General features: G+C 48.4%; 9 protein-coding genes across 9 annotated transcripts; 3 read left to right on the forward strand and 6 right to left on the reverse strand.

Annotated features, from left to right (window-relative positions):
• Window positions 1-580: 580 nt before the first annotated feature.
• On the reverse strand, window positions 581-3,526 carry GGS25DRAFT_475374 (ferric reductase NAD binding domain-containing protein). Its single transcript, XM_049259703.1, has 3 exons — window positions 2,285-3,526; window positions 755-2,233; window positions 581-696 (listed from the first exon to the last, which is right to left on the reverse strand). Exons 1-2 carry the CDS (start codon window positions 2,960-2,962, stop codon window positions 1,178-1,180), a joined length of 1,734 nt encoding a protein of 577 aa, XP_049120000.1. The 5' UTR covers window positions 2,963-3,526; the 3' UTR covers window positions 581-696; window positions 755-1,177.
• A 2,650-nt stretch (window positions 3,527-6,176) lies between these two features.
• On the reverse strand, window positions 6,177-7,160 carry GGS25DRAFT_518129 (putative cinnamoyl-CoA reductase; the record flags this gene model as incomplete). The annotated part of the gene is made up of 1 exon (XM_049263488.1): window positions 6,177-7,160. The coding sequence occupies one exon, from the start codon at window positions 7,158-7,160 to the stop codon at window positions 6,177-6,179; it is 984 nt and encodes a 327-aa protein (XP_049120001.1).
• A 211-nt stretch (window positions 7,161-7,371) lies between these two features.
• On the reverse strand, window positions 7,372-9,493 carry GGS25DRAFT_529149 (uncharacterized protein; the record flags this gene model as incomplete). Its single annotated transcript, XM_049265253.1, has 2 exons — window positions 7,372-8,589; window positions 8,656-9,493. The coding sequence occupies 2 exons, from the start codon at window positions 9,491-9,493 to the stop codon at window positions 7,556-7,558; spliced, it is 1,872 nt and encodes a 623-aa protein (XP_049120002.1). The 3' UTR covers window positions 7,372-7,555.
• A 607-nt stretch (window positions 9,494-10,100) lies between these two features.
• GGS25DRAFT_119516 (P-loop containing nucleoside triphosphate hydrolase protein) lies at window positions 10,101-13,689 on the forward strand. Its single transcript, XM_049256109.1, has 5 exons — window positions 10,101-11,262; window positions 11,323-12,004; window positions 12,052-12,161; window positions 12,293-12,809; window positions 12,886-13,689. The coding sequence occupies exons 1-5, from the start codon at window positions 10,282-10,284 to the stop codon at window positions 13,572-13,574; spliced, it is 2,979 nt and encodes a 992-aa protein (XP_049120003.1). The 5' UTR covers window positions 10,101-10,281; the 3' UTR covers window positions 13,575-13,689.
• Window positions 13,690-14,185: 496 nt separating this feature from the next.
• Window positions 14,186-15,350, forward strand: GGS25DRAFT_529153 (uncharacterized protein). Its single transcript, XM_049265254.1, has one exon. The coding sequence runs from the start codon at window positions 14,231-14,233 to the stop codon at window positions 15,218-15,220; it is 990 nt and encodes a 329-aa protein (XP_049120004.1). The 5' UTR covers window positions 14,186-14,230; the 3' UTR covers window positions 15,221-15,350.
• Window positions 15,351-15,821: 471 nt separating this feature from the next.
• Window positions 15,822-16,941, reverse strand: GGS25DRAFT_119584 (uncharacterized protein). Its single transcript, XM_049256111.1, has one exon. The coding sequence runs from the start codon at window positions 16,750-16,752 to the stop codon at window positions 16,150-16,152; it is 603 nt and encodes a 200-aa protein (XP_049120005.1). The 5' UTR covers window positions 16,753-16,941; the 3' UTR covers window positions 15,822-16,149.
• GGS25DRAFT_119579 (carbohydrate phosphatase) lies at window positions 16,936-18,359 on the reverse strand. The gene has a single exon (XM_049256110.1). The coding sequence runs from the start codon at window positions 18,209-18,211 to the stop codon at window positions 17,120-17,122; it is 1,092 nt and encodes a 363-aa protein (XP_049120006.1). The 5' UTR covers window positions 18,212-18,359; the 3' UTR covers window positions 16,936-17,119.
• Window positions 18,360-18,569: 210 nt separating this feature from the next.
• On the forward strand, window positions 18,570-20,508 carry GGS25DRAFT_475405 (uncharacterized protein). The gene is given in 5 exon segments (XM_049259704.1): window positions 18,570-18,692; window positions 18,703-19,264; window positions 19,313-19,317; window positions 19,426-20,331; window positions 20,406-20,508. The coding sequence occupies 4 exon segments, from the start codon at window positions 18,741-18,743 to the stop codon at window positions 20,411-20,413; spliced, it is 1,443 nt and encodes a 480-aa protein (XP_049120007.1). The 5' UTR covers window positions 18,570-18,692; window positions 18,703-18,740; the 3' UTR covers window positions 20,414-20,508.
• A 60-nt stretch (window positions 20,509-20,568) lies between these two features.
• Window positions 20,569-21,859, reverse strand: GGS25DRAFT_119610 (uncharacterized protein). Its single transcript, XM_049256112.1, has 2 exons — window positions 21,610-21,859; window positions 20,569-21,485 (listed from the first exon to the last, which is right to left on the reverse strand). The coding sequence occupies exon 2, from the start codon at window positions 21,459-21,461 to the stop codon at window positions 20,643-20,645; it is 819 nt and encodes a 272-aa protein (XP_049120008.1). The 5' UTR covers window positions 21,462-21,485; window positions 21,610-21,859; the 3' UTR covers window positions 20,569-20,642.
• Window positions 21,860-22,154: the final 295 nt, after the last annotated feature.

Raw genomic sequence — 22,154 nt, forward strand, 5'->3', positions numbered from 1 at the left:
GTCTCCCCTTCTATTATGAACTCGAATACCTAGACTAGTACTTGGACCTTTGTTTGTCTAGGTTAAGCAATTGCTAAGAAAATGGAAGGGCGTAAGAGGTAAGACAGCCTCACACGATGCAAGTTCCAAGGTTATGTTGGTTGGTATAATGTTGTTTGATTGCTGTATGTAGGTGCTATAGATATAGCTGAGTATGTGGTACTACTAGTAGTATATCCCAGTGTGCATGTGGTGCATGTGGTAGGTGTGGTAGGTGTGTAACGACTGAGGTCACCCGGAAGGCTACAGTGCTTATCATTAACGGTGTCGGTCAAGTTGCTTGTTATCTTACTGACGGCTTATCAGGTTTTCTTGCATACAAGACCCCGCAATCTACGAATATACACTACAGGTACCTACATACATAACTAATATGCATCCACTCTAACTATTTGGCGCGGTATTGTACTAGGTACATATGCAACACTTGACCCCACCTGGCAAAGCGGATGCTACGACAAATACAATGACAGCACGCTATTTCGGTGTTTGTCAACGTCAAATTTTTAGCAAATATATACTACTTACTTTTAGTGTACGAGGTATATATATAGTAACATTCTACCCACTTCTCGATGAGGCTGACAAGCTACTAATTCCTATTCTTCTCAGCAGACACAATATACATGTATATCAAACATAGACTTGGTACCAATGGTGAGTCAAAGTGAAATAACAAATAACAAATAATACTGATTCTAGTCTACTTGAGTAGAATCCATATCATCTTCCTCTTTGTTGAACTATAGTAACATTCAAATATGTATTATACTTGTTCAAAGCAGTACGGCGACATCACCAACTCCTTTGTACGTCTACAAAGAGTCTTGAGGTTGCCTATGCACCAGGCAGTTCGCATGAACACATTCGTTTTACATGTTTGAGATCAAAAAGTATACCAGATCATTTTTATATATTCTTAATGTAGCCGGGCATAGCTACCATCGCTCTTAGGCCCACGTATCTATCAATCATCAGGAGTATTTACACGAAACCGCGAAACAGGTCGCAACAAGAAAAAAAGAAGAGAAATATGCACAATCGAACCGGGTCGTCATAATACAAGACGCCACTAATATGGATCCCAATCCCCAAGTAGGTCCGGGAGATTCCCACATAGTGGTATGGCTAACTTCGTTTACCACGAGAAAGCCTCTTCAATGAAGTCGATGGAACTGTCATATTGTCTCTTCCGTACCGCAAGCCGCACTTCATCGCTGAGGGCACCAGGTCCACAGACTGATACGCCCATGGTTCCAATCTGCTGTTCAGACTCCATAGAGATGAGTGTCTCGATGTTAGGTCTACCGGGGAACATCTGGACGGTTGATGACGGGCTGTGAATTTCTTTCGTTGAGCGTGGCCTGCTGACAAATAGCATGATGCGCAGTACATCACGCCGTCTGTCCATGGCTAGGATTTCTGTCATCCAGGGTCGAATCCACTCTAGATGTTCAGGGCTCTGGATAATCCACACGAGAACAACCTTCCGCGTGGCTACTGTGCCGTTGGCGAATCCTGTAACCAAATCTCGGACATGGGGGACTGCATGGGTGACGCCTACACCACCAGCGAAGAGCATGACCGTACCATATGAATGCATCATATGGTCTCCGCCATATGGACCTTCCACAAGACAAGTGGTCATAAGTCGACCATCAGGACGAGCGGCGGCTCTCTGATACAAGGTGTGAGTCATCCCGGTCCTTCCTCGAACGATGAACGACATGGTGGTTTTTCGTAGAGCAAGCACATCTTGGCGATTCATGGCTAGCTTATCCGATGTCAAGTCCTCGGCCTCCTCACTCCATGCGAGGGAAAAGGGGTGTGATTGCCAAAAACTGATTGATGGCAAATACAGATACGCATGCTGGCCAGGACGGAAAGTCCAAGGTCGAGCCATCGTTACCGTAATTCGGACAGCATTTCCAGGCAGTGCCTCAATGAGGGTCTTGGTTCCTCCCTTGCCAATGTTATGATAGGCAATGCGTACAACACGAGTGAGTCGATCGCCAGCCCAAATGGGTATGACCGGAAGCAGCCACTTCATGGCTGAAAGGTCCGCAAGATGATACCAAAGGCCGGCGATGGCCAATGCGGCGAGAAGGATATGCAGAATCTTGAATGATTCATAATAGGCGTGTCTAGCGATGCTTGCGGCCTGGAAGAAGATGGCAACAAACGCGCAGGTGCCCTAGAGAGTATTAGTAAAAAGCTTACTAAATTAATATGGGATATTTCTTACAAGGAATCCATATAAGAGAAACGGCTTGGAGACCGTAGCCGATAGGGCTGCTCCCCATCCTTTTGTCGATGCTGACGCAGCCCAATAGGCAAAAGTATGGCATACGGCCTCGAGAATCACGATACGACCAAACCAACGATGTAGTAGGTTGAATGTGTCGAACGACATCCCGAGAAGGTTAATAAGGGGGTTATTTCTTCCGGCCATAAAAAACAAAGGAATCATGTTAACGGTAGCCAAAGTTCCGCTGCGGTTTCTCAACTGTTTGCAGGCATCGTTAAAACTTCCGGCAAACGGGATGTTGATAACACAGAATGCGACGTTGGTGGCGAAATAGGCAAAGAGAAATAGGAATTGGAAACGCGTGGGTAAGGTGCCGACATTGATGGCGCTGCTCAGTTGGAATTCCCGGTTGTGTCGTTTTCTGAATAATGGGGAGTAAAGTAGGTTCTTCTTGATCCAGGAGAATTTGCCGGATGGGCGAGCATAGTATCGCTGTGTGTCGTTCGTCAAATTCGTGACCGTTCGGATATATCTAGCGAGACCCGTCGTGACCCGCCAAACAATAAGGGCTGCCGAAACAGCACCACAGACAATCAGAAGGTAGTTTGAAAGTGATTCGTTTTCCATAGCCGGCGTCCATCCTGCCGCTTGGCCCTCGCCAGCGTCTCCTGCCATGATGATAATAATAGGATACCGTGACTGTGAATGAGCGCAACCAGCTAAACCACCAAGAGGTTTAGTTTGTTGTAAAGTTCGAAGATGGCAGACCTATTGATATATGCCCAGGTGTTTTTCGTCGTGAAGGTAAGTGAAAAGACAGGCGCACTGGAGGTTAACTACAAAGATCCAGGAAACATGTATACTGGCAATCAAACGAGGTCAACTCGATTTGGCGTAACGAGTGCGAACGAATGAGAGCAACAGCCTGCTGTGACTAAAAGGTAGTAAAAATAGGCGTGGAAATCCTCCTTGATGGCAGTCCCGAGTAACTTAAGATCGAGTCTCGGCGAAGCACCGAGATGGAAGTGGGATCAGTATTATTTAAGTTGGGTGAATCGAACATCAGGTGGTGCAGGATTGGCTCCCCAGGCGAAAATAAAAAATGAGGGGACAAAGAATTTCGGAGGATTCTACCTTGATCGGGGATGGTTAACTTCAGAATAATGCCTTGTTTAAAGGCGTGACAGGGGCAATGTTACAAATGAATGAAGAATTGATTGGTGGTATTCAAGATCTGGCCATTAAGAAAAGGCCTGAATGCAGTTGAAGGAATGAAACGACCGGGAGGAGAGGTCTAGATAGAGGTTATGTCTAATACCCAGTAGTTGGTTCGCATTGCCCAGAAAATGACAAAATGTATATGAAAAAGGAAATAAGTAATAAGGAGGTGAACGATTAGGTGCTGCGGACCATTCTTGTGGAAAACCCTAGTACGTACCTGCGTACCCGCCTATCCGCCTGGGGGTGTGTTGCTCAATTACGTCGTCTAATGCCGGTATCCTCTTTCCATGTGCCAATCATTGCACTTTCACCCCTGGGCATCTAGGAAGAACCAGAACACTAAATAGTACGTACCTCAAATCACAGTCACAGGAGGGGTTGGCACGACTTCCCCCTCAAACACGCACACGTCAACCATAATAGTTATTAATATTTCAATATTTTTTAACTGTAACTGTTACTACTATGCATTATTTTTATGTCGGTGCTGGTTACATATTCTCAAAGTTCCACAATTTGTAAATGTTAGATATTTTATTGAATGTATCCTTTTGTTTGCTACAGACCCTAGGTACTAGGTAGTATGTATTATAATCACGTATAATTGATAGATTATGTAAGGTAGTATGATACTATGATGTTCTTCGTTTTCGGTATACGAAAAAGAAGTACATCTCGCATGACAATGTCCCTCCCAATAAATGGACCCTGTCGGTCAGATACGAACAAATCGAACTTGGCAGGTACCTTACGTACCTAGCAAAGTATGGGGATGGACCGATAAAGTGCCACCAATGCAAGGTACGCCAAGTCCAGGAAACAGCAAGATTGGCCGAGATTTGGAGCTAAGTCGGATCCGACAAGGGTTATCCCATGCCTTCCAAGACAACGGTAGAAGCGCATCCTTGCCTTTGCTTTAGTGCTCCCATTTCTTAGGTCTTGTCCATAATTTCGATGTTCATCGAAGGTTGAACCCGTAAACTGGCAGACTGGATCCATTGTCAATGCTTTATGGTATTTTAGTGTACTAACCTTACGTTAACTAGCTGTCATCTAGCTGACTAGCTACCTAACCTGGGCAGTTGGTTACTTTAAAATCATTCGTGATCCGATCTTGGCCTTACATACAACCGTGGGGAGTATCATGATCGACCCGCGTACCTAGGTAATTATGTACTTATGTACCTAACTACAAACCTAGTATTATTTGAAACGAATCTTGGCAACATCGAGGGCCCTGCTACTATCACTAGCACTTGGTATGGGCTTGTTTAGTATCGTATTAGGCGAAATCGATTATCCAATCGCGGCTCAAGATAACCTATCACCAGTCCTTGCACGGGACAGCCGGCCGTGACGAGAAGACCAATGACAGTCTTCTAAAGGCATTTTACATAACCTCCATACTCTATGAGTCTATGTTTGGGGCTGGCAACCGCAGCCGAAGATTTTCTTTAGAACGGTTTCATATTTCTATTTTCTTTTTTTTTTTTCGTCTTTTTAATTTATCACATCTCAACAGTTACGACGGAGCATCCTAAACCAACCCAGACACTCTTGACACTGTTAAAGACGAAGCGGCTTAATGCTCTCTGGTTTCCCTAGCAATTGAGAGGGTACGTCATGCCCTATTCGTCATACACCCTTAAGAGTAAAACATTGTGCAAGAGGCTAAAGCTATGTCTTTCTTGTGTCTAGTTTAAGGAATGCTCCGTTTTGGCCGTTCATGATAAGTCGCCCCAATCACGTTGACCGAATTATCAGGTGATCGATCGATGCCCTTGACGGAAATAGGAAATAGAGGATCTGAATGTCTGGCTCGGACCAATTGCGCAATGGGTGCATCATCCATCCACTACGTATGCTGGCGCATAATTATTTGATACACCAAAGAAGACATCTCCAACGAAATCGATGTATCAAGACCAAAGGAATGGAGAATTGCCCATAGTAGGCTCTCCACTACTAGATTCCTACGGCATCTATCTTATTCCAACATCCTAACAGATGCTTATGGATCACGATCACTCCATGGATCCATAGGTAGATGATGGTGATGAACACTGGGATGTTGCTGATCAGGAATCCATTGATCGATAGCATATCTAATGTAGATAGGTAGACACCATGTACGTTATAGAAGGTGAGTAATCGAAAACAGCTCATGGCCGCGCGTTACCCTTCTCTTCGCCTCTGCCCTATTTCGATGTGATACATGGGCAGCCCTGACGGTGTTTTAAATGTTTTAAATACAATCCGACGCTTAGCAATTGTCGGAAAATCTAGGCATAACCGAGCCAGTCAGATACCCAAAATAGTCGTTTCGCCTTCCCCTCCTCGGCCTAGATCTTGACATGAATAGTATCTACATAGTCGTTACATGGGTATCTACTTAGTATGTACGTAACACTGAGTAGGTTAGGTAAGTATGCATCTGAAGAAATCTATAAGCTTTAGAACTTCTAGGCTTCTTGTAGCGCTATCGGGCTTTCCTCAACCCCCCTGAAATGGTCCCGGTTACCATGAAGGCCAGCACTATTTTTAGAAGGTATATATCAGATGCTAACACAGGAATCACCCCACGCAGGCTCGCCATCTCGAATATGGTGGTGCCAACCATGACGTGGCTATCCATCTAGCGCTTCTCTTTCCCTACCTTCTCGAGATACTAGTCAGCAGCATCTAGCACAGCATCCTCAAAGCTTTTCGGTTTCCTACCTAACAGCTTCTCTACATCGTCCCCCTTATATTCGACGGCCAATGTGAGTACCTTGCCTCTCTTGAATACACCCTCCGCAACCGCTTTGGGAAACGCCCTTTCGACATAATCGAAAATATTCTCGTAATCCACCTTGATCGCGGCCCCAAAGTCTTTGGGCTCCCCTGGTTCTGGGTCGCGGAAGGCTACTCGCAGGTAAACGTCCGCTAAGTCGTCTGTGTGTATATAGTGGCCATGGACAGGGTACGGCGGTTCCCCGCCTAGGATACCCATTATCAAGAAGTTATTAGAGCTATTATGGGTTTGCATCATGTTGGCATCGAGCGCCAGCTCGTTGCGACCAAAGACGTAACCAGGCACAACGTGAGAAATGGCAAAGTGCGGGTTGTGCTCCTTGGTGAACTTGTCCGCGATGTGCAGCAAAACCATCTTGCCCAGCGTGTACGCTTCGAAGGGGTTGCCGAAACTAGACGGAAAGGGGTCTGGCAGCGGCGTGCGCGTAGATGCAGACGCAATGGTGGGGAGTGGCCCGACACCAAGGTTCCCGATGACAGATGAAGTGATGACAATGCGCTTTACGCTGGGCGTCTTGAGAGCAGAGGTAAGCAGGCCCAACGTTGTTTTCTCCATGGGCTGGAATATCTCTGTCATGGGATCGTAATATGGCATAGGGACAGGTGCCGCAGCGTGAATCACGTACGTTACGCCTTCCAGAGCAGAGTCAAAGGCGCCCGCGACTGTGAGGTCGGGGATGATGACGCAGGAAAGGCGGTCGAAGTTTGGCACCGCGGGGTTCGAGGTGACCAGATGCGCTTTTCCCTCTGACCTGGCAGTAAAGCGCACGGTGTGACCCGCAGCAAGAGCAGCGATGAGAATACGGAAGCCGATGAGGCCTGTGGCCCCCGTGACGAGTATTGTCGTAGAAGCAGACATTGTGTGCTATGTGCCCTGTCATTATTATTTTGCGTTTCTCAAGTGTCAGCTACCCTATGTAAGTATCTACGCAAAATTCTCTTTCCTTTGTCTACCTAGGTAGGTCCTAGATAGGCATCCATTTCCATTTTCTGTTTGAGGGGTACCGTATTATATGTATGTGCCTCCTTCTAATCACCCTAGCCTAGGTCATTAGGGCCACATGATGAGGATACCTATTGTTACATAACCAACCCAAAAGGCATAGAAACAAAGCCATCGTAGTTATGAACTTATCTACGAAAGGAGGGGGCGGTGGTCTGTACATGCAAATGTCCTTCTTTGTTCTCTGTAAGTTTTGCTGATAGCACCTACGAAACACTACTCTCGGGTTGTATAGGTATATTTCATTCTAGTCATTTACCTAAGGCAGATTTCGACGCCCCTTTTACCGCTTGGCTAATCTTACTACTGACCTTCAAATCCCACATCAGCTTATTAAACCCCATTCGATTCCCATTCCCATCTTCTGGCACTCTCAACACCTCCCCAGGGCCGTCAAACATCGCCGCCGCCCTGAACGCCCCCCCAGCGTGCGTCAGCAGCAGCTTGAAGAGGCCGCCCTTCTCGCTCGCGTGCCTCGCGACCGCCCGCAGTCGCTCCACCAGGTACCGGACGTCGTCTCGGTAGCGGTACTCCAGGCAGGCGAGCCAGTCGACGACGCAGAAGAGGACCGTGTTGCCCGGCAGCTGGAACAGCAGCTCGTCGAAGACGTCGCACAGGACCTTGAGGTCGTTGTCGTCGCGGATCGCGCGCGCTGTGCCGACCTTGATGAAGTAGAGGTCGAACTGGCCATGCAGGTACAGCAGCTGCCCGATCAGCGACCGCATGATCGCGTGCACGTTGGCCTCGGCGTCGCTCTTCGCGTTCCGGTGCTGCCCCGCGAACCAGTGCAGGCATAGTAGGCGGCGGGATTTCTGCGTCTGCTGCGCCGATTGGATGAGGTGCGCGGCCACGAAGGACATCGCCGGCGTGCTGTTGTTGTCGAGCTCTTCCGCATCATCCCGGATAAGCAGGACGCCGTTCTTGGGACTGAGCAGCCAGTTCGGCAGCACGGGACTCTCTATCACGTACACGACCCGGTCCTGCTCCTTTAGGGTGAGCTCGCTTCCTCGGTGCATGATGGCAGCCAGGTCCTCCCAGGGGACGTCGGGCTCGTACCGGAGGATGGACTCGCACAGCACCTGTCTCGAAACGACTTTCCTTCTCAGGGGTTGCGGCGGAGTCGGTGCGGGTTGTAGCAACTGCCCAGTCTGCGGATGGAGCTTTGGGTTGCTGCGCAAAGCTTCTACCAAAGACTGGAGAAGATTCTGCGTGGCAATGCTTTCGTGATGTATAGCAACGCTTTCGTTATATACATCACGGATACGACGAAGACCGTATAAGCTGGCTGCATTCTATATTATTAGCCTTGGCTTCACGGAGTAGGAGATGTTTCCATGGAAGAAGGGCATACCTAGGTCTTTTACGGACAGAACTGCCGTCTTGAAGTCATTGATCTTGTCCTCCAGCTCCTTCTCATATATACTCTGCTGCAAAATGGCCTTGAAGTGCCGGCCCGCAGACCTTTGACCATACCAGTTGATGATGTGCTCCAGAACCGCAAATATCGAAAGGTACATGGACGACACAGACTTGTATAGCCGCCGTGAGGTATCCAAGTCTTGATTATAGTCAATCATCAACTGCGCCGACTCCACCTCCTCAGGAATTGCCGCCATCGCCTTAACCATAAACTCCTTGATCTTGTCCATCCTGGCCGCGGCACGCAGTATTATCTTGAAGCCGCCGCAAATCAGACTGGTATATTCGCTTTTGTCGGGCAGAAGAACCAGCCAGCCCTCCAGCATCGGCGCCTTCTTCTGCAGCGAGCGGAAACACCCGCGCACCTTGCCAAAAGGAGATTCCCTGTCGCCCTTCTTTCGGTACTTCATCTCGGCGATGCTGGCTTCCTCGATGACTTCCGACCAGCTATGCTTGCCGTAAAGATTGAAGCGCGTCTTGTACTTGCTCGGTAGATCGTCTTCGAAGGTCTGCAAAACTTCTGCGAAGTGCTTGCAGTGTGTGTCCTCATCTTCACTTTGGAGAACTGGGTTGTCTGCCTCATTGGGGGGCGATTTCTCTTCGGAGCTATCACTTTCTCGATGACTGCTTTTCGGGGTTACCGCATTGATCTCAACTCGGCTTTCTACGAATTCTTTGGCAGGGTTGGATAGTTGGACAGGCGGTAAGTCCCTGCTATCCCGGAAAGGCCCTTTCATATGCGCAAGGCTCTTGCTAAATAAATTCGCCATGGCTAAACTTCCAGTATCAATACAAAAGATTACTGCACCAGCTTTTAGGATATAGATTATTTCCTAGATCCTATAAGGCCTAACCGTAGTTCAACTTGAACCGAAGTGATATGACGGGAGATAGAGAAGAGAGATTTTAGGTGTTACTACACAATCAAAGAGGACCCCGTCAACCTTACCGATACTATAACAGCAATAAGGGGGGGGAAAGGCCTTGGAACGCTATAAGGCCTGAATACGAGGGATGATGCGACGCTGGCTATGCTGCAATTGTGTCCTGCAGGCTGCAACATCTGTACATTTCTCACCGAAGTTACGGTATGTAGGCAGGCTCTGCTCTTCACACCAATAAGCAGCTGACGCGTTGGGGGATGATTCATAAGCGTATGCTTGCGAAGCGAGATATTTTTCGTTCAGCCGCAACATGGGCACAGGAAATTCACCGAAGGAGGTCACCGGAGGAGGTCACCGACTATTTAGTATAGTAATGGTGTTGGTAAAATATTTGAATATTCCGGGAAATGTATCCCATTTCACCACCATCCTCGACCACCAAATATGACTCAGTTGGCAGCCTGATAGCACCGGCTAGGCACCTACATATAAACTACATTACTTCGTCCCAACATACATACGTTTATTAACTCGCTATCTGAGCTTTGTACTCAATGCATCGGGAGTTGCGGTACTGCTCGATTGACATATAAATTCACAACCTTCCCATACCTTTGTGACATTCCATTAATAACGCTAGGCCAGAAAGCACAGCAGCCAAGTTCAAGCCAACGATGTCTGGAGAAACCACCCCTAAAGAGCCCATTTCGGGGCTATCCGAAAAGATGGCCGAGGATCTTCAGCTTATGAAGAGCCGGCTTGAGGAGATGGAGAAAAAGTACGAGCAATATTTGAACAAGCAAGACAAGACTGTCACAAAGAAGGAAGATGAAGAAGACACATCGAAGCGTAAGGCGGAGAAAAAGGATGAAGACCTTGACGATGAGGATACCCCCCTAATCGTAAAGGTGAATCGTCTCTCTTGGACACAATGGCGAAAGATTCGAGTGGCTGAGAACGAATGGGAAAATATGACCGACGAACAGAAGAAAAGGGGGGCGAAAAAGCGAAAAGCCAAAACAGAACGTTTCGTCATTGATGCCGTTGCTGATACGGGAGACCTGGGACTCCATACCTTCACAGAAACGCAGGACTTGGCCAAGCGCTCTAGGGTTCCTGGCCGAATCCGTATCAACTCCGAACATATACTGGATGTCTTGAACAATCTCATCAACATCGCTCTGCCTCGGAAATGCCAAATACTTCACCCTTATAAGATCATCATTGATCATGTAGATGAGATTGAAGGGCACATGAAGGTTCTGGAAGATGAGCTTTTCAAAAAGGAATTGAATCAACTTTCGCCAATTGAAGGATGCAAAGAGGCAGAGAAGGATTCGAAGACCCAAAGTAAAGAGAAAAAGCCCAAGACGAAAGTGGAAGAAGACGTCGAGCTTGCGCAGAAAAAGGTTGCACACTACAAGTGCTTCATGGAGCTACTTGAGACAGATCTAGCACCAGAGATTGAAGTGGCAAAAGCAGTAAAGGAACGAAGAATAGAGAAAATCATGTTCTGTCATTTGTGGCATCTCTTTCCACCCGGGGAAACCATTTACTACCAGAATGCGGATCGAAATCAGCCCCCCCAAGCAGCCCAGGTCTTGAAGGTCAGCGGTGGACGGCCTAAACTTCCGAATTCGAGTCGGTATTATGGTGTAAGTTTTCTATTTATAATGGTAAAGGGCAGGATGTATAGGTATCTAACTTGATTGTAGTGGCAACTGGAATTGTATTATACGGGAAAAACTAAGGCTTTTCAGAAAGTCTCTCCTTTTACGATTGACGCATTCCATCTCGACTTCGACGGGAAGAAATACCGCCTCGTCCAGGATAAATACGAAATACAGAGGTACACCGGAGAAGCCCCCATAACCTCACTGTTGGCCTTCCCCCTTCGCTTTTTCTCGGAGTCGATTAGGATGGAGACTATGGATATGCTGTTGAAGAGAGGCCAAAACTTCCGGAGCTTAGCTTCGGTGGACGTAGCTCACCGTGAATATCGTGGCATGACACTCGATGACGAACGAGAAGATATCGATGGCCGAGTTATCATCGACTTTAAACAAGCCCCCGTCGTCGTTCCTGGTACGTCCCGCAACAAATCTAAAGGCAGCAAAGACGACCGTGATGAGAATAAAGGTCGTATATTCGGAATACTCCCTTTCACTCAAACCAATGAGGTGGAGTACCAGGAAGTCATTGGGACCAACGAAGATCTTGACTTGACCTTATACGATGACCATGCATACGATGTAGATAAGTCAGATAAACTTTTCTCAGCCAACAAGGTTCTCCTCGCTCCATTACAAGAATTGAGCTCAGACGACTTGGACGACGAGGACCTGCGTCTCCTTCCTGGGTCAGTATACGCATACATCCTCCGTAGTCGGAAATACTGTAAGTGCCATCTACAAAATAGGGGGCCCAACACTGATAGCGTACAGGTAAATGCGACATCAACCTCATCAAGGAGATCAACCTGAATAAACAGGCCTTCGATGATCTGGTGCTCTCGAAGCATTACAAAACTCTTATAAAGTCTCTAGTTGAACGAGTAAGCACACATCCTATCCCATTAACAACCTTACCTTTTAGATTGATGGGCTGTGGGTGATGCCTCTTAATACAGGCTAACTTTTATAACCAATATTACAAACCAAAAGATAAATTCTAACGTTTAGCTAGCACTCCCTCGGCTCAAGGCCCGTCGAGAAGAAGGGCGAAGAGGCGAAGAAGAAAGATAAGCCAGAGATTAGAAGGACGGGTTCGCAGGAATCTCAACACCACGAGTCTGGCCAGCAAGACACCCTTAGCATCGTCAAGGGCAAGGGTCGGGGCCTGATCATTCTACTGCACGGCGTGCCCGGGGTTGGCAAAACCTCCACAGCCGAGACGGTAGCTGAAGCCACCGGACGACCTCTTTTACCTGTCACCTGCGGTGATATCGGGGAGAGCGCTGCCGATGTAGAGAAGAATTTGGAACAGATCTTCACAAACTCGCATCGGTGGCGTTGCGTGCTCTTGCTTGATGAAGCAGAGGTATTCCTCACGAAGAGGAACATCCAGGATCTGACACGAAACGCGATGGTGTCCGTCTTCCTGCGCGCTCTCGAGTTCTACTCTGGAATTCTCTTTCTCACAACGAACCGGGTTGGCACCATAGACGAAGCTTTCAAATCGCGTATCCATATCAGTCTTTATTGTAACCCCCCTCTTTCTTTTCTGTGCACTTGGGAAACTGGTAGTCACTAAGTATTTGGACTAACCATTCATCCCAGATGCCCCACTGGACTGGAAGACATCCGAGATGATCTGGCTCGTCAACATCCGCCGCTCGCAATCGCGGGTCGAGACCGACAAGGAAAAGATCATCCGCTTTGCCAAGAAGCACTTCCATTACTCGGACGACAGCAGCCGCTGGAACGGGCGGCAGATCTACAACGCGTTCAAGACGGCGATCGCGCTCGCCGAGTTCGAGCAGCAGACCGCGGAAGAAGAAAAAGAGGGCAAGGGCAAGGGCAGCGAGAAGGGCCAGAGGCCGACGCTCACCGCGAAGCACCTGCGACAGGTGGCGCGCGTCGCCAAGAAGTTCGACGAGTACCTCCTCGAGACGCAGGGCGGCGAGACGGCCGCGGCCCTGAACCAGCAGCAGAAGGTGCGCGCCGACGACTTCGGGCTCGGCGACGAGCGCGTGCTGTCGAAGCTCAAGCAACGGCCGACCAAGAACCGCAAAATAGACTTCGACGAGCTACCGTCCACGTCCACGTCCGAGGACGACTCGGACGATAGTGACGATGTGTCGGCGTCGTCGAGCGAGGAGGAGTCGGAGTATGAGGAGCCGGTCAAGAAGTCTAAGAAGAAGGGCGAGCCCGGAGGTAAGAAGGGAGAGGATAAGAAGAAGAAGAAGAAGAAGTCGAAGAAGAGCACGAAGAAGCCGGCTGATGATGACTCCGGTGATTCGTCATGATGGGTACAGGACCTCAAGTTGTAACTCTTTGATTGGGAAATTATACTCAGTAACGTGAAGGAGGACACATGATTTGAACGTATCTCATTAATTATAACATTATACAATTTCATTCACATTTAGATTCTTTGGTCATATCGGTATTCTACTAATCTAGGTACTTACCCCTATTCCCAATAGGTCACGTGAGACACTTAGCAAGCTACGCCCACCATATCAGAGGAATTCAATAATAGCTTATATGCCTAGGGAACAACAATATGTACTTACCTAGGCACCTACTATGTGTCTGTATCTAAAGATAGGTAGCAAATAAGTAGGGCAATAAATATCTGAGACAGTAGCCTGCTTAAATTTAGTGATAGCTCAGGTATCAGTTCCACGATATCGTCGACACAAAGAAGATGCCTTCCATTAGGCTCCTACCGCATCCCAGTACTTACGAGTTGGCTATAGCGCGAACTAGGAACTTAACCTACCATAGTTTGAGAGAGACATGTACTTTATAAACTGGGTAGGCTTTCATAGTCTGTAGGCCTACACATCTCTGCTCTTCAGTCGTTCATTCAGATTTCATCAACTCGAAGCATTCGAGGTAAGCTAGCTTCCAAGACAACCTTTCGTTCATTACAGAGCTGCATTCGAATCCAAAACAAATGAGTAAACAAATACCACTGTATGTCCGGGCGTACGGGGCCGCGTGTTCCATAATTCACCCCGCGACCCCCTACCACATCTCCGTGGCGTACCTCAACCGTCTCACCTTCATCCTTCTTGTGTTCACCACCCTCACAAGCTTAGCCCTCGTCTCCGCCACCGCCGCCATATCCCGCCGCTCCAACAACAACAACACCAACAACAACGCCACGATCACAGCCCTGACCATCGCCTACCTGACCGTCGTCCCCCTCATCGCCATCCTCGTCCTCTTCCTCTACACCCGCATCATCTTCTTCAAGAGACACCCCGCCCGTTCCCCTAGCATCCGCTACGCCGAGCCACACACCGAGTACCACGAGGACCATTATGAGTATGGTAGCCGGGAGGAGCAGGAGGAGGAGGAGGGGACTGCGGAGGGCTTTACAGAAGCCCCGAGTCCGCAGGTGGGCATGGCGGGGCTGCGAAACACCGGGTTCGAGGATTTCGAAGCGCGGCCCTCTCAGACGTTTCCCTCAGGCTACCCGGTCCCCTCGCCCGCCGACTCGTATCGCAGGCGCGCATACAGGGCGGCGGCGGCGGCAGTGTATGAGGAGGAGGAGGAGGAGGACGATGGTGAGGATGGTGTCGCGGCGCTGGAGATGTACGGGCCGCTGGCGAAGCTAGCCGGCGGCGCGATGCGGGGCGCCTACCCTCAGGGGCCGGGCGCGGCGCAGACGTTCCCCTTCTCGTCCGAGGATCTAGAGTTGGCGGATGAAGGCGTTTATGACAGCAGAGGCGGTGCCCGGTTCGGGAGGGGCGTGCCGTCGCGCTACGAAGTGCGCCGGTACCCGGAGTACACGGAGAACACGGTCGCTCGGCAGGGCAGCATGAAAGGTGTTGTTCAAAGCCCGACGAGCGCTTTCGGTCCGAGTCTGGAACGGATGCCGGATGGGGCTTGGGGGCTGCCGAGGCGGGACGAGATACACCAGGACCCGAGGAATAAATGATACCTAGGTCGTTTGCCTAGGTACCTAGGTTAGCTGTGCTTGAAGGTTGGGAATGCAGGTTGACTAAAACGAGAGAGAGAGCCGTGAAGTCGAAATACTCAACGCTAAGAGCATACTGGGTGTACATTCCATTGTTAGTAGGTTGGAGGTAAGGCCCAGGGTACACACCGACCAGCGCCCTACGCTGCTGAGCTACAACGAAGACCTTCTTCTGCGCTACTTAGACTGGTTTCTGGCTACTCGTAGGTGGGCGACAAATGCCGCGCCGGAGTGCGTCTCGGCGGAAAGAGTCTCGCTTCGTGCTAGGAATCGCGCAGCTAAGGGCGGTTCGGGACGTATAAGTAAGCACCGGCTTACCGATGGCTGAGGGGAGGAGACGTACGCCCGGGATGGAATTTGAGGAAGCCGAAAATGTAGTTAATGGGGATGGACGGTGCTACCTTTTAAAGTACCTACGCAAGCTGTGGGCAGAGAAGCTGATGAGTGCCTACTAATTGATGGCAATACCTACAAAAGAGACTTATTTCTACGGAGGAGAGAGAGAGAGAGAGAGAGAGAGAGAGAGAGAGAGAGAGAGAACAAGAGAACATCTAATAAGCATAGCGGATGGCCGTATTAAAGCCAAGTTCGAGTTTGATTATTATCAATTCCAATTCCTATTGGTGCCAAAGCAGCGATCGTTCCTCATCGAATAGTACATTAAGTCTGTAGTACAGAGAACGGCTTTGATGTATTCATCAAGTAACCACTTATTTCACAATCATCGTGACTTCCAAGTAAGGGTCTTCTAATGAAGATCCCTAGTATTAAGTACACCCATGAGTATTTCGATGTGTTCCCAAAAGCTGCCCCATTTCTACACCGGCGAGTTCAAGCGAGTATTTGTACATATGAATATTGTGCATGTTTCAGTTCAAGCGATGCTTTTGTCAATCTTTGTTCACGATGAAATCAATACTCATAGCATTGGGACGAGCACTGGGGGTCTTGTTCACGATGGTGTTAATATCCATAACATTTGGACGAGTAGTAACGGGGTCCTTGTTCATAATGGAGCTAATATCCATAACCTTTGCGCGCGTGGTAGTAGAGTCCTTGATCACAACGGAGCCAATATCCATAGCCTTTTGGGGAGTAATAGTAGTGTCGTCCTTGTTTAGGACGAAGTCGACGCTCATGGCCTTGTTCTGGTTAGTGGGGATTGGAGCGGATTGGCGTTTCTTGACTCGAAAGGCAAGTGCTTCTCGAAGATTGGTAGGGTGATAGTCCGACTGCGGCGCGGCGCTGTTCAGTAATGTCATCTTGGATGGACTGTGTAGAGTACTATAGACGCGGGGTGGCTCTTTGCCGCCGATTTGCTGTTGTCGCTTTGGACTTTGGACGGGAAGAACGCCAATGCTTTCTTGCTGTGTTCCCTTCTTGAAAGGGCATTGATGGATAGTATGCTTCGTATTGTCGACATTGGAACCGGGTGGAGCGGATAGTTTACGAGGCTCCATGGCTTTGTGCGAAGACATGGAGTCTGCCATCATGAAGAACACGGTTGTGATTAAATTCTGAAGTTTGAAGTAGGTTCTCGATGTATGGTGAGTAGATTCGTGGCTGGAGTATGGACAGAGCGCGGTTGCAAAATAGATATTCTACCTTGAACCTGGCCGGGCTTGGGTGCTCGGGAAGGAAGTAGGATTGTTTGCAATTGAAAATGAAAATATAATATATGGTGCGTTGTCCGTCGACCTTGGTACCTCATAGACATCTCTCAGGCCTACGGTGACTTCAGAGAAACTCCACACTGTGAGTGGCCACTGTCTTTTTGAAGGTGAAAGATACCTAAGGCATCACTTGGGACTGGACCCGTGAAGGGCCAAAGCTTGCCGCAATACTGAGTAGGTAGGTACCTTACGCGAGGAGATGGCCCTTTCCTTGCTCACGAAGAACCTGCTGTACAGTCTGAAGTACATTGGCGTGTATTGCCTTAGGAGCAGCAACAAAGCCGTGGTTGGCGGTCATCAGTCTTCCCACACCCAAATCGATAGGTTTGCCATCGACATCTGTGATTTTACCACCGACCTCTTCGAACAAAAGCATGGCGCCGGCATGATCCCAAATCTTGCCAGTGCGGCTGCGCTTCTTGTAAACCCAAATAGTCACATTTGCGAGCCCTACCCCAAGAGTAACCCATCGAAGGACCCAGGCTAATAGGTCGCACCCTTTAGTCTCGATACCGAGTCTGTCCATGACCAGCTGGTGCACATCATCTACCCCAGAATCTAGCATGTTGTAACAGGACACTGGCCGTAATATTTGAGATGATTCATCATTAGCATGTGGTTGGATTTTACGATTTTGTGTTTGGTCGTCTGGCGATGCCGTTAATGGGCGAACATACGTGCCATACCCCTTTGCGGCAAATACGATAGAGCCCTGACCTGTTGGGTCCAAGGAAGTGTTCGTGATAGGACTACTAGCATCAGCAGCTATTGTCGGACAGCCCACAATGCTTAAAACTTGCTTACTTCCTTCTAGGAGCGCAACGTTGATGGCATATGCTTCGCGTTGAACAAAGGTCTTGGTGCCATCAATAGGGTCAAATACCCAGACCCTTCCGGCAAGGGGACCTCCAGGTTCACCAAAGCCGCACCAGTCGATCATCTCGCACATCTTCTCCGGAGACTCAGGTAATACGCATAGTGACTTTGTATCGTCCCCGTTCAGAGTCTGAAGCAAGGCCCACACACGGTCCAATAGCAATGGGTTGCTTCTCAAGTCCGCTGCTGACTCTTCTCCGACAAATTTGTCATCTGGAAATGCCTGGTGAATAGTTGCAGTGAGCAGGGCTTGGATGGCAAAATCAGCTATAGTGACGGGACTGAGGTCGTCTTTCTCAAGGACACCTTTGTCTTCAACTGAGATTATCACTTGGCTAAGCTTAGCTGCTGCCTTGATTGCCCCTATAGCAACACATAACTCCTTGGAATATGGGCTATCCATTTTAGGATTATCTGATATTTATAGAGTTTAAGTGATTATATTTTCTTATACGTGTTTGTGAATTTGATATTGCTTTAGGCATGAGGAAGTTCAAGGGTAATAGAAGAAAGAGAAATGTGAGATGGAGATTTTTATGATTAGGGGGAATTGGTTATGTAAGGTGATATTTAGCGGGGTTAAGTCGGGCCGAGTGAGATCTTAACTAACATTGAAGTGCTTTAGGTAATCAAATGCTAACTAGGCAGCTCTGGGCACTTGTAGATAGGTGTTAGGCAGCTGTCAGGTCGCAACTACCATAAAATACATATCGCATCTAGAACATTGAAGTTATTACTAGGTAGTAGTAGGTACTAGATATGTACACAACGTCAATGATTCAATGTTGTAATACGCATACGTACTAGGTATATACTATTACCGTAGGCACTAGTATGTACGACCCTAGGCATTATGATACATGCATAGGTATAGTTTATACCATGTAGTACCTAGTAGTACCTAGTAGTACCTAGTAGGTTAGGAGGTAGGTATGTTGCCATCTATATCTTCAACATATACTCTTTTCAATGACCTTCGCATTGCACACTTCTTAATCGCCAATTTCTCAATCAATACTACCTATCTCTGTTCCTTAACACTCTCGAAGGTCAAGGACTATGTACAGAGCTGGTCCGTCGACAACATAAGTCAAGATCACCAGTCTGAGGATCCAATGAAACAGTTCCTCGTTCAGTTCAAGGGTAAAATGCGTATGCAAACGAACATTCAGTCCACTACGATCGAATGTATCAACTCTATCACCAAATACATCAAGAAGTTAGCAGATGACACTGGAACTGTAGCAGCTGTAACCAGCCTAGACCTGAGGACACACTCTTTTCCACATGACATACTACTTACTTGGATTACTCGACTCGGCAGATTGACGTCCCTTGGCACTGAGGGTGGATCAGTACTCAACTACAAGGTCGCAAAGGTCATTTCCGAATGTTGTCCTCACTTTGATGATTTAATTATTTCCGGACTTTACGGTTCATTTAATGGACTCACTCCGTATGTCTGTCTATGTCCAACTGTCATCAAAGAAGCTAACAGGACTAGTTCCAGTATGCCACAACATCCCTCTTCTTGTCCGCCTGTCTCGTACTTTGAGAAATAATTATCATAAGAAGGAAGATCACAGCGTCTCTGTACAATATACTAAAAAATGTCAGATCCAGACTATCAAGCCAACATCACAGATAAAGATCTGGCCGCTTTCTTTCAGGCGTTGCGCCCGAATCGCTTAAGAAGATTTCAGCTGATCGGAATGAACAGGATTGAAAAGCGTTCCATAACAGCACTAAGCGTACACGCCACCTCTCTACGAAGTCTAAGACTGGGATGTCTTGAGCCAGAGGCCATGACGGCCCTGGGTTCGCTGTCGGGATTTGCTGCCCTAGAAACGTTCATACTCGAGGACCGGACCCAAGGCAGGACGTATTTGGATAAACAGGAGCTCAAAGACGTTTCGACTTGGATTAGCAATTGCAAGTCGCTCCGAGACTTGAGCTTACATCTTCGCGATGCCTTAATCCTGGCCAAGGAGGCTTTCAGTGGCCCCGATATCCGTCTCACATCATTTTCCATCGCCTATTTCTTTCCAGAAACTGAATCGGAGTGGTGGACAACACTCGGGTCCCAAACATCCCTTAGAAATCTAACCATTGGTGACCCATGTGATGAACTGGAATATCATATATCATCTGGTCTAGAAGAGTCGCTATGCCAGTTGAAGAGTCTCGCATCCCTGAAAATAGACCGTTACTCCGTAGTTAACCCTCATTTACTACGACGTGTCGCCAGCGAATTACCCAATCTAGTCGAGTTAAGTTTCACGGACTATCCTGCTGCTGGGGAAGGCTCAGCGGCGGCTGCTTTGACCAGCTTTACCCAGCTAAGGTCCTTGTCTATCGAAAGCGACTGTGGGTTCACCGAGAAGGGTATTTATGACTTCATTACGAAGCTTGACCCTATAAAACACAAGGGGCTCAAGATTCATTTTAGCAGATTTGGTTGGTCGCAAATGTCAGGCACTTCACTTCGTCGAATAGGGCGCTATGTCGAAGAAACACTGGGCGGTAAATTCTATCCCCTTAATAACACCTACATTGGTGTAGAAGGGGATAAACTTGCTAATGACACCTCTGACCAGGTCTATGAGATGTTATGATAGACATGAGGTAATGAACTATCCATGAGATCTAGGTAATATACATAGGCATACCCCCAAATTCCTAGGTGGTGCTTGCTCTTACCATGGTGCTAAAGAAATAGGTACTTCATTATTCATACACATTCTCATTGAGGCTTCCGTGCAAGAGCAAACAAACTACGCATCATGAATGCTTTAGACTTTGTTCAGTTTACTTTTATTAAAATCCAATGTAGCTCACTCAAGGGCACCACCATCCATCCACCAAGCATCATCATCCTCCATGTCTACCTCTGGTACGACCTCGACCTCCTCATTCCATCCCAAGCCAGACCTCGCGACCCCGTACTGCGCGTCCGGATCGCCTAGCCATCCTGCAGTTACTGGGACGCCGGTCGTCATCGCGAGCATCTCAGCGGCCGTAGAACCCACACCCCCACCACTGCCACCACCGGCAGCGTTCTCCGCGGCGCCCGAAGCCTGGCCTTGTAGTTGCGCCACGTCCGCGATGAATAGGTCGAGTCCCCAGGTGTTGTTTACGTTGTTGTCGGGAAACGCCTGCATGTCAGCGTCTTCGGCGGCGATACTGGCGCTTTCTGGTTCCGGCGTCTGCTCCTCCTCCATCTCCATGAGCATGTCTTCGTCTATCCATATGTCCGCAGGAAGGTCGGCGGGCATGTTCATGTCCACGTCCATATCCATGCCCATGTCCATGTCGTTGTTCGTAGAAAAGGCGATGTTTACGGCGCCTTCGATCACCAATGCCATCTCTTGGTGTGCAGCAGCTGGCATCTCTACGTCTACGATTAGCGTAGGGAAAGGGAGGCTGTTGTGGCACTCCCAGCCGCAGGCATTTGGCGACGGCGCGTGGACGGTGTTGTGGTCCTGGCCGGGCTGGCACGCGGCGGGGTGGTTGTAGTTGAAGGCATCGGGCGAGAGCCCACTTGCTTCCATCGCGTTGACTCGCTCTAGCTCCAACTGAGCGGCTGGGCAGGTGTGTCTGGTGAAGATCGCGGAGTGTCGGCAGCGGTACGTTACTTCGATGTAGTGGCACATCTTGGCGGCGTTCTTGTTGGTTGTCTTGGGTGGTTGGGGAGTTAGTAGGTAGGCTTTATTTATATGTAAGTGTATGAAGGCGGATGAGGAGAAGGGGAAGGGGAAGTGGAAGGGAAGGAAATTGAAGGTAGGCATCTATCTATCTTACTTGGGGAGATGATTTGGACGCAAAATAGCTCGTGGTGACTCGTGCCGACCAAACCTTCGCAGTACTGTTTCTTTCGTTTCGAGGTTTGAGTGAGTTTATGTGTAGGCAATTTGCTTGTATCTTCAGGTTACGAAATGATATTCCTCCGTGATAAATGTGCCGAGTAATACACCTGGGCTTTGACAGTGCTCGCAGTAAAGTGCGAACGACGAAACTGGCTGTAAGATGTCACCGTAAACCGCTGCTGGGGTGTGTGGTATAAGAACAGTACCCAGGTAGGCATATATTGGTTGGCTGGCTCTTCAGGCTGCTATTATTAGTGCAGATGCCATCTGAATATGTAAGTAGTAGGATGTAAACAATTAAGAAGTAGGGTGGAAGTGTATATAGAACTTGGTGGCCAAGCAAGAAGCCAGGAAGTCGATAGACCCTCGTATGTCGAGGATTGAGTGATTTAATTCACCATGGCCTCCTGATTATTTGACTAGGCAAAGATATGAATGGCTAGTCGGATCAGATAATGGGATGATGGTAATTCACACGAT

Source organism: Hypoxylon fragiforme (genome assembly GCF_022984875.1).
Source record: "Hypoxylon fragiforme strain CBS 206.31 chromosome Unknown GGS25scaffold_2, whole genome shotgun sequence".
Classification (NCBI taxonomy): domain Eukaryota; kingdom Fungi; phylum Ascomycota; class Sordariomycetes; order Xylariales; family Hypoxylaceae; genus Hypoxylon; species Hypoxylon fragiforme.

What these genes read in the sequence shown, in the direction of transcription:
- GGS25DRAFT_475374 (XM_049259703.1), bottom strand. Translation starts at nt 2,962, where the DNA reads ATGGCAGGAGACGCTGGCGAGGGCCAAGCGGCAGGATGGACGCCGGCT. An exon ending in TTCTCTTATATGGATTCCTT is followed by an intron (nt 2,234 to 2,284) that starts GTAAGAAATATC and finishes AATACTCTCTAG; the next exon opens with GGCACCTGCGCGTTTGTTGC.
- GGS25DRAFT_119516 (XM_049256109.1), top strand. Translation starts at nt 10,282, where the DNA reads ATGTCTGGAGAAACCACCCCTAAAGAGCCCATTTCGGGGCTATCCGAA. An exon ending in CCTCCGTAGTCGGAAATACT is followed by an intron (nt 12,005 to 12,051) that starts GTAAGTGCCATC and finishes GATAGCGTACAG; the next exon opens with GTAAATGCGACATCAACCTC. An exon ending in TAAAGTCTCTAGTTGAACGA is followed by an intron (nt 12,162 to 12,292) that starts GTAAGCACACAT and finishes ACGTTTAGCTAG; the next exon opens with CACTCCCTCGGCTCAAGGCC.
- GGS25DRAFT_529153 (XM_049265254.1), top strand. Translation starts at nt 14,231, where the DNA reads ATGAGTAAACAAATACCACTGTATGTCCGGGCGTACGGGGCCGCGTGT.
- GGS25DRAFT_119584 (XM_049256111.1), bottom strand. Translation starts at nt 16,752, where the DNA reads ATGATGGCAGACTCCATGTCTTCGCACAAAGCCATGGAGCCTCGTAAA.
- GGS25DRAFT_119579 (XM_049256110.1), bottom strand. Translation starts at nt 18,211, where the DNA reads ATGGATAGCCCATATTCCAAGGAGTTATGTGTTGCTATAGGGGCAATC.
- GGS25DRAFT_475405 (XM_049259704.1), top strand. Translation starts at nt 18,741, where the DNA reads ATGTTGCCATCTATATCTTCAACATATACTCTTTTCAATGACCTTCGC.
- GGS25DRAFT_119610 (XM_049256112.1), bottom strand. Translation starts at nt 21,461, where the DNA reads ATGTGCCACTACATCGAAGTAACGTACCGCTGCCGACACTCCGCGATC.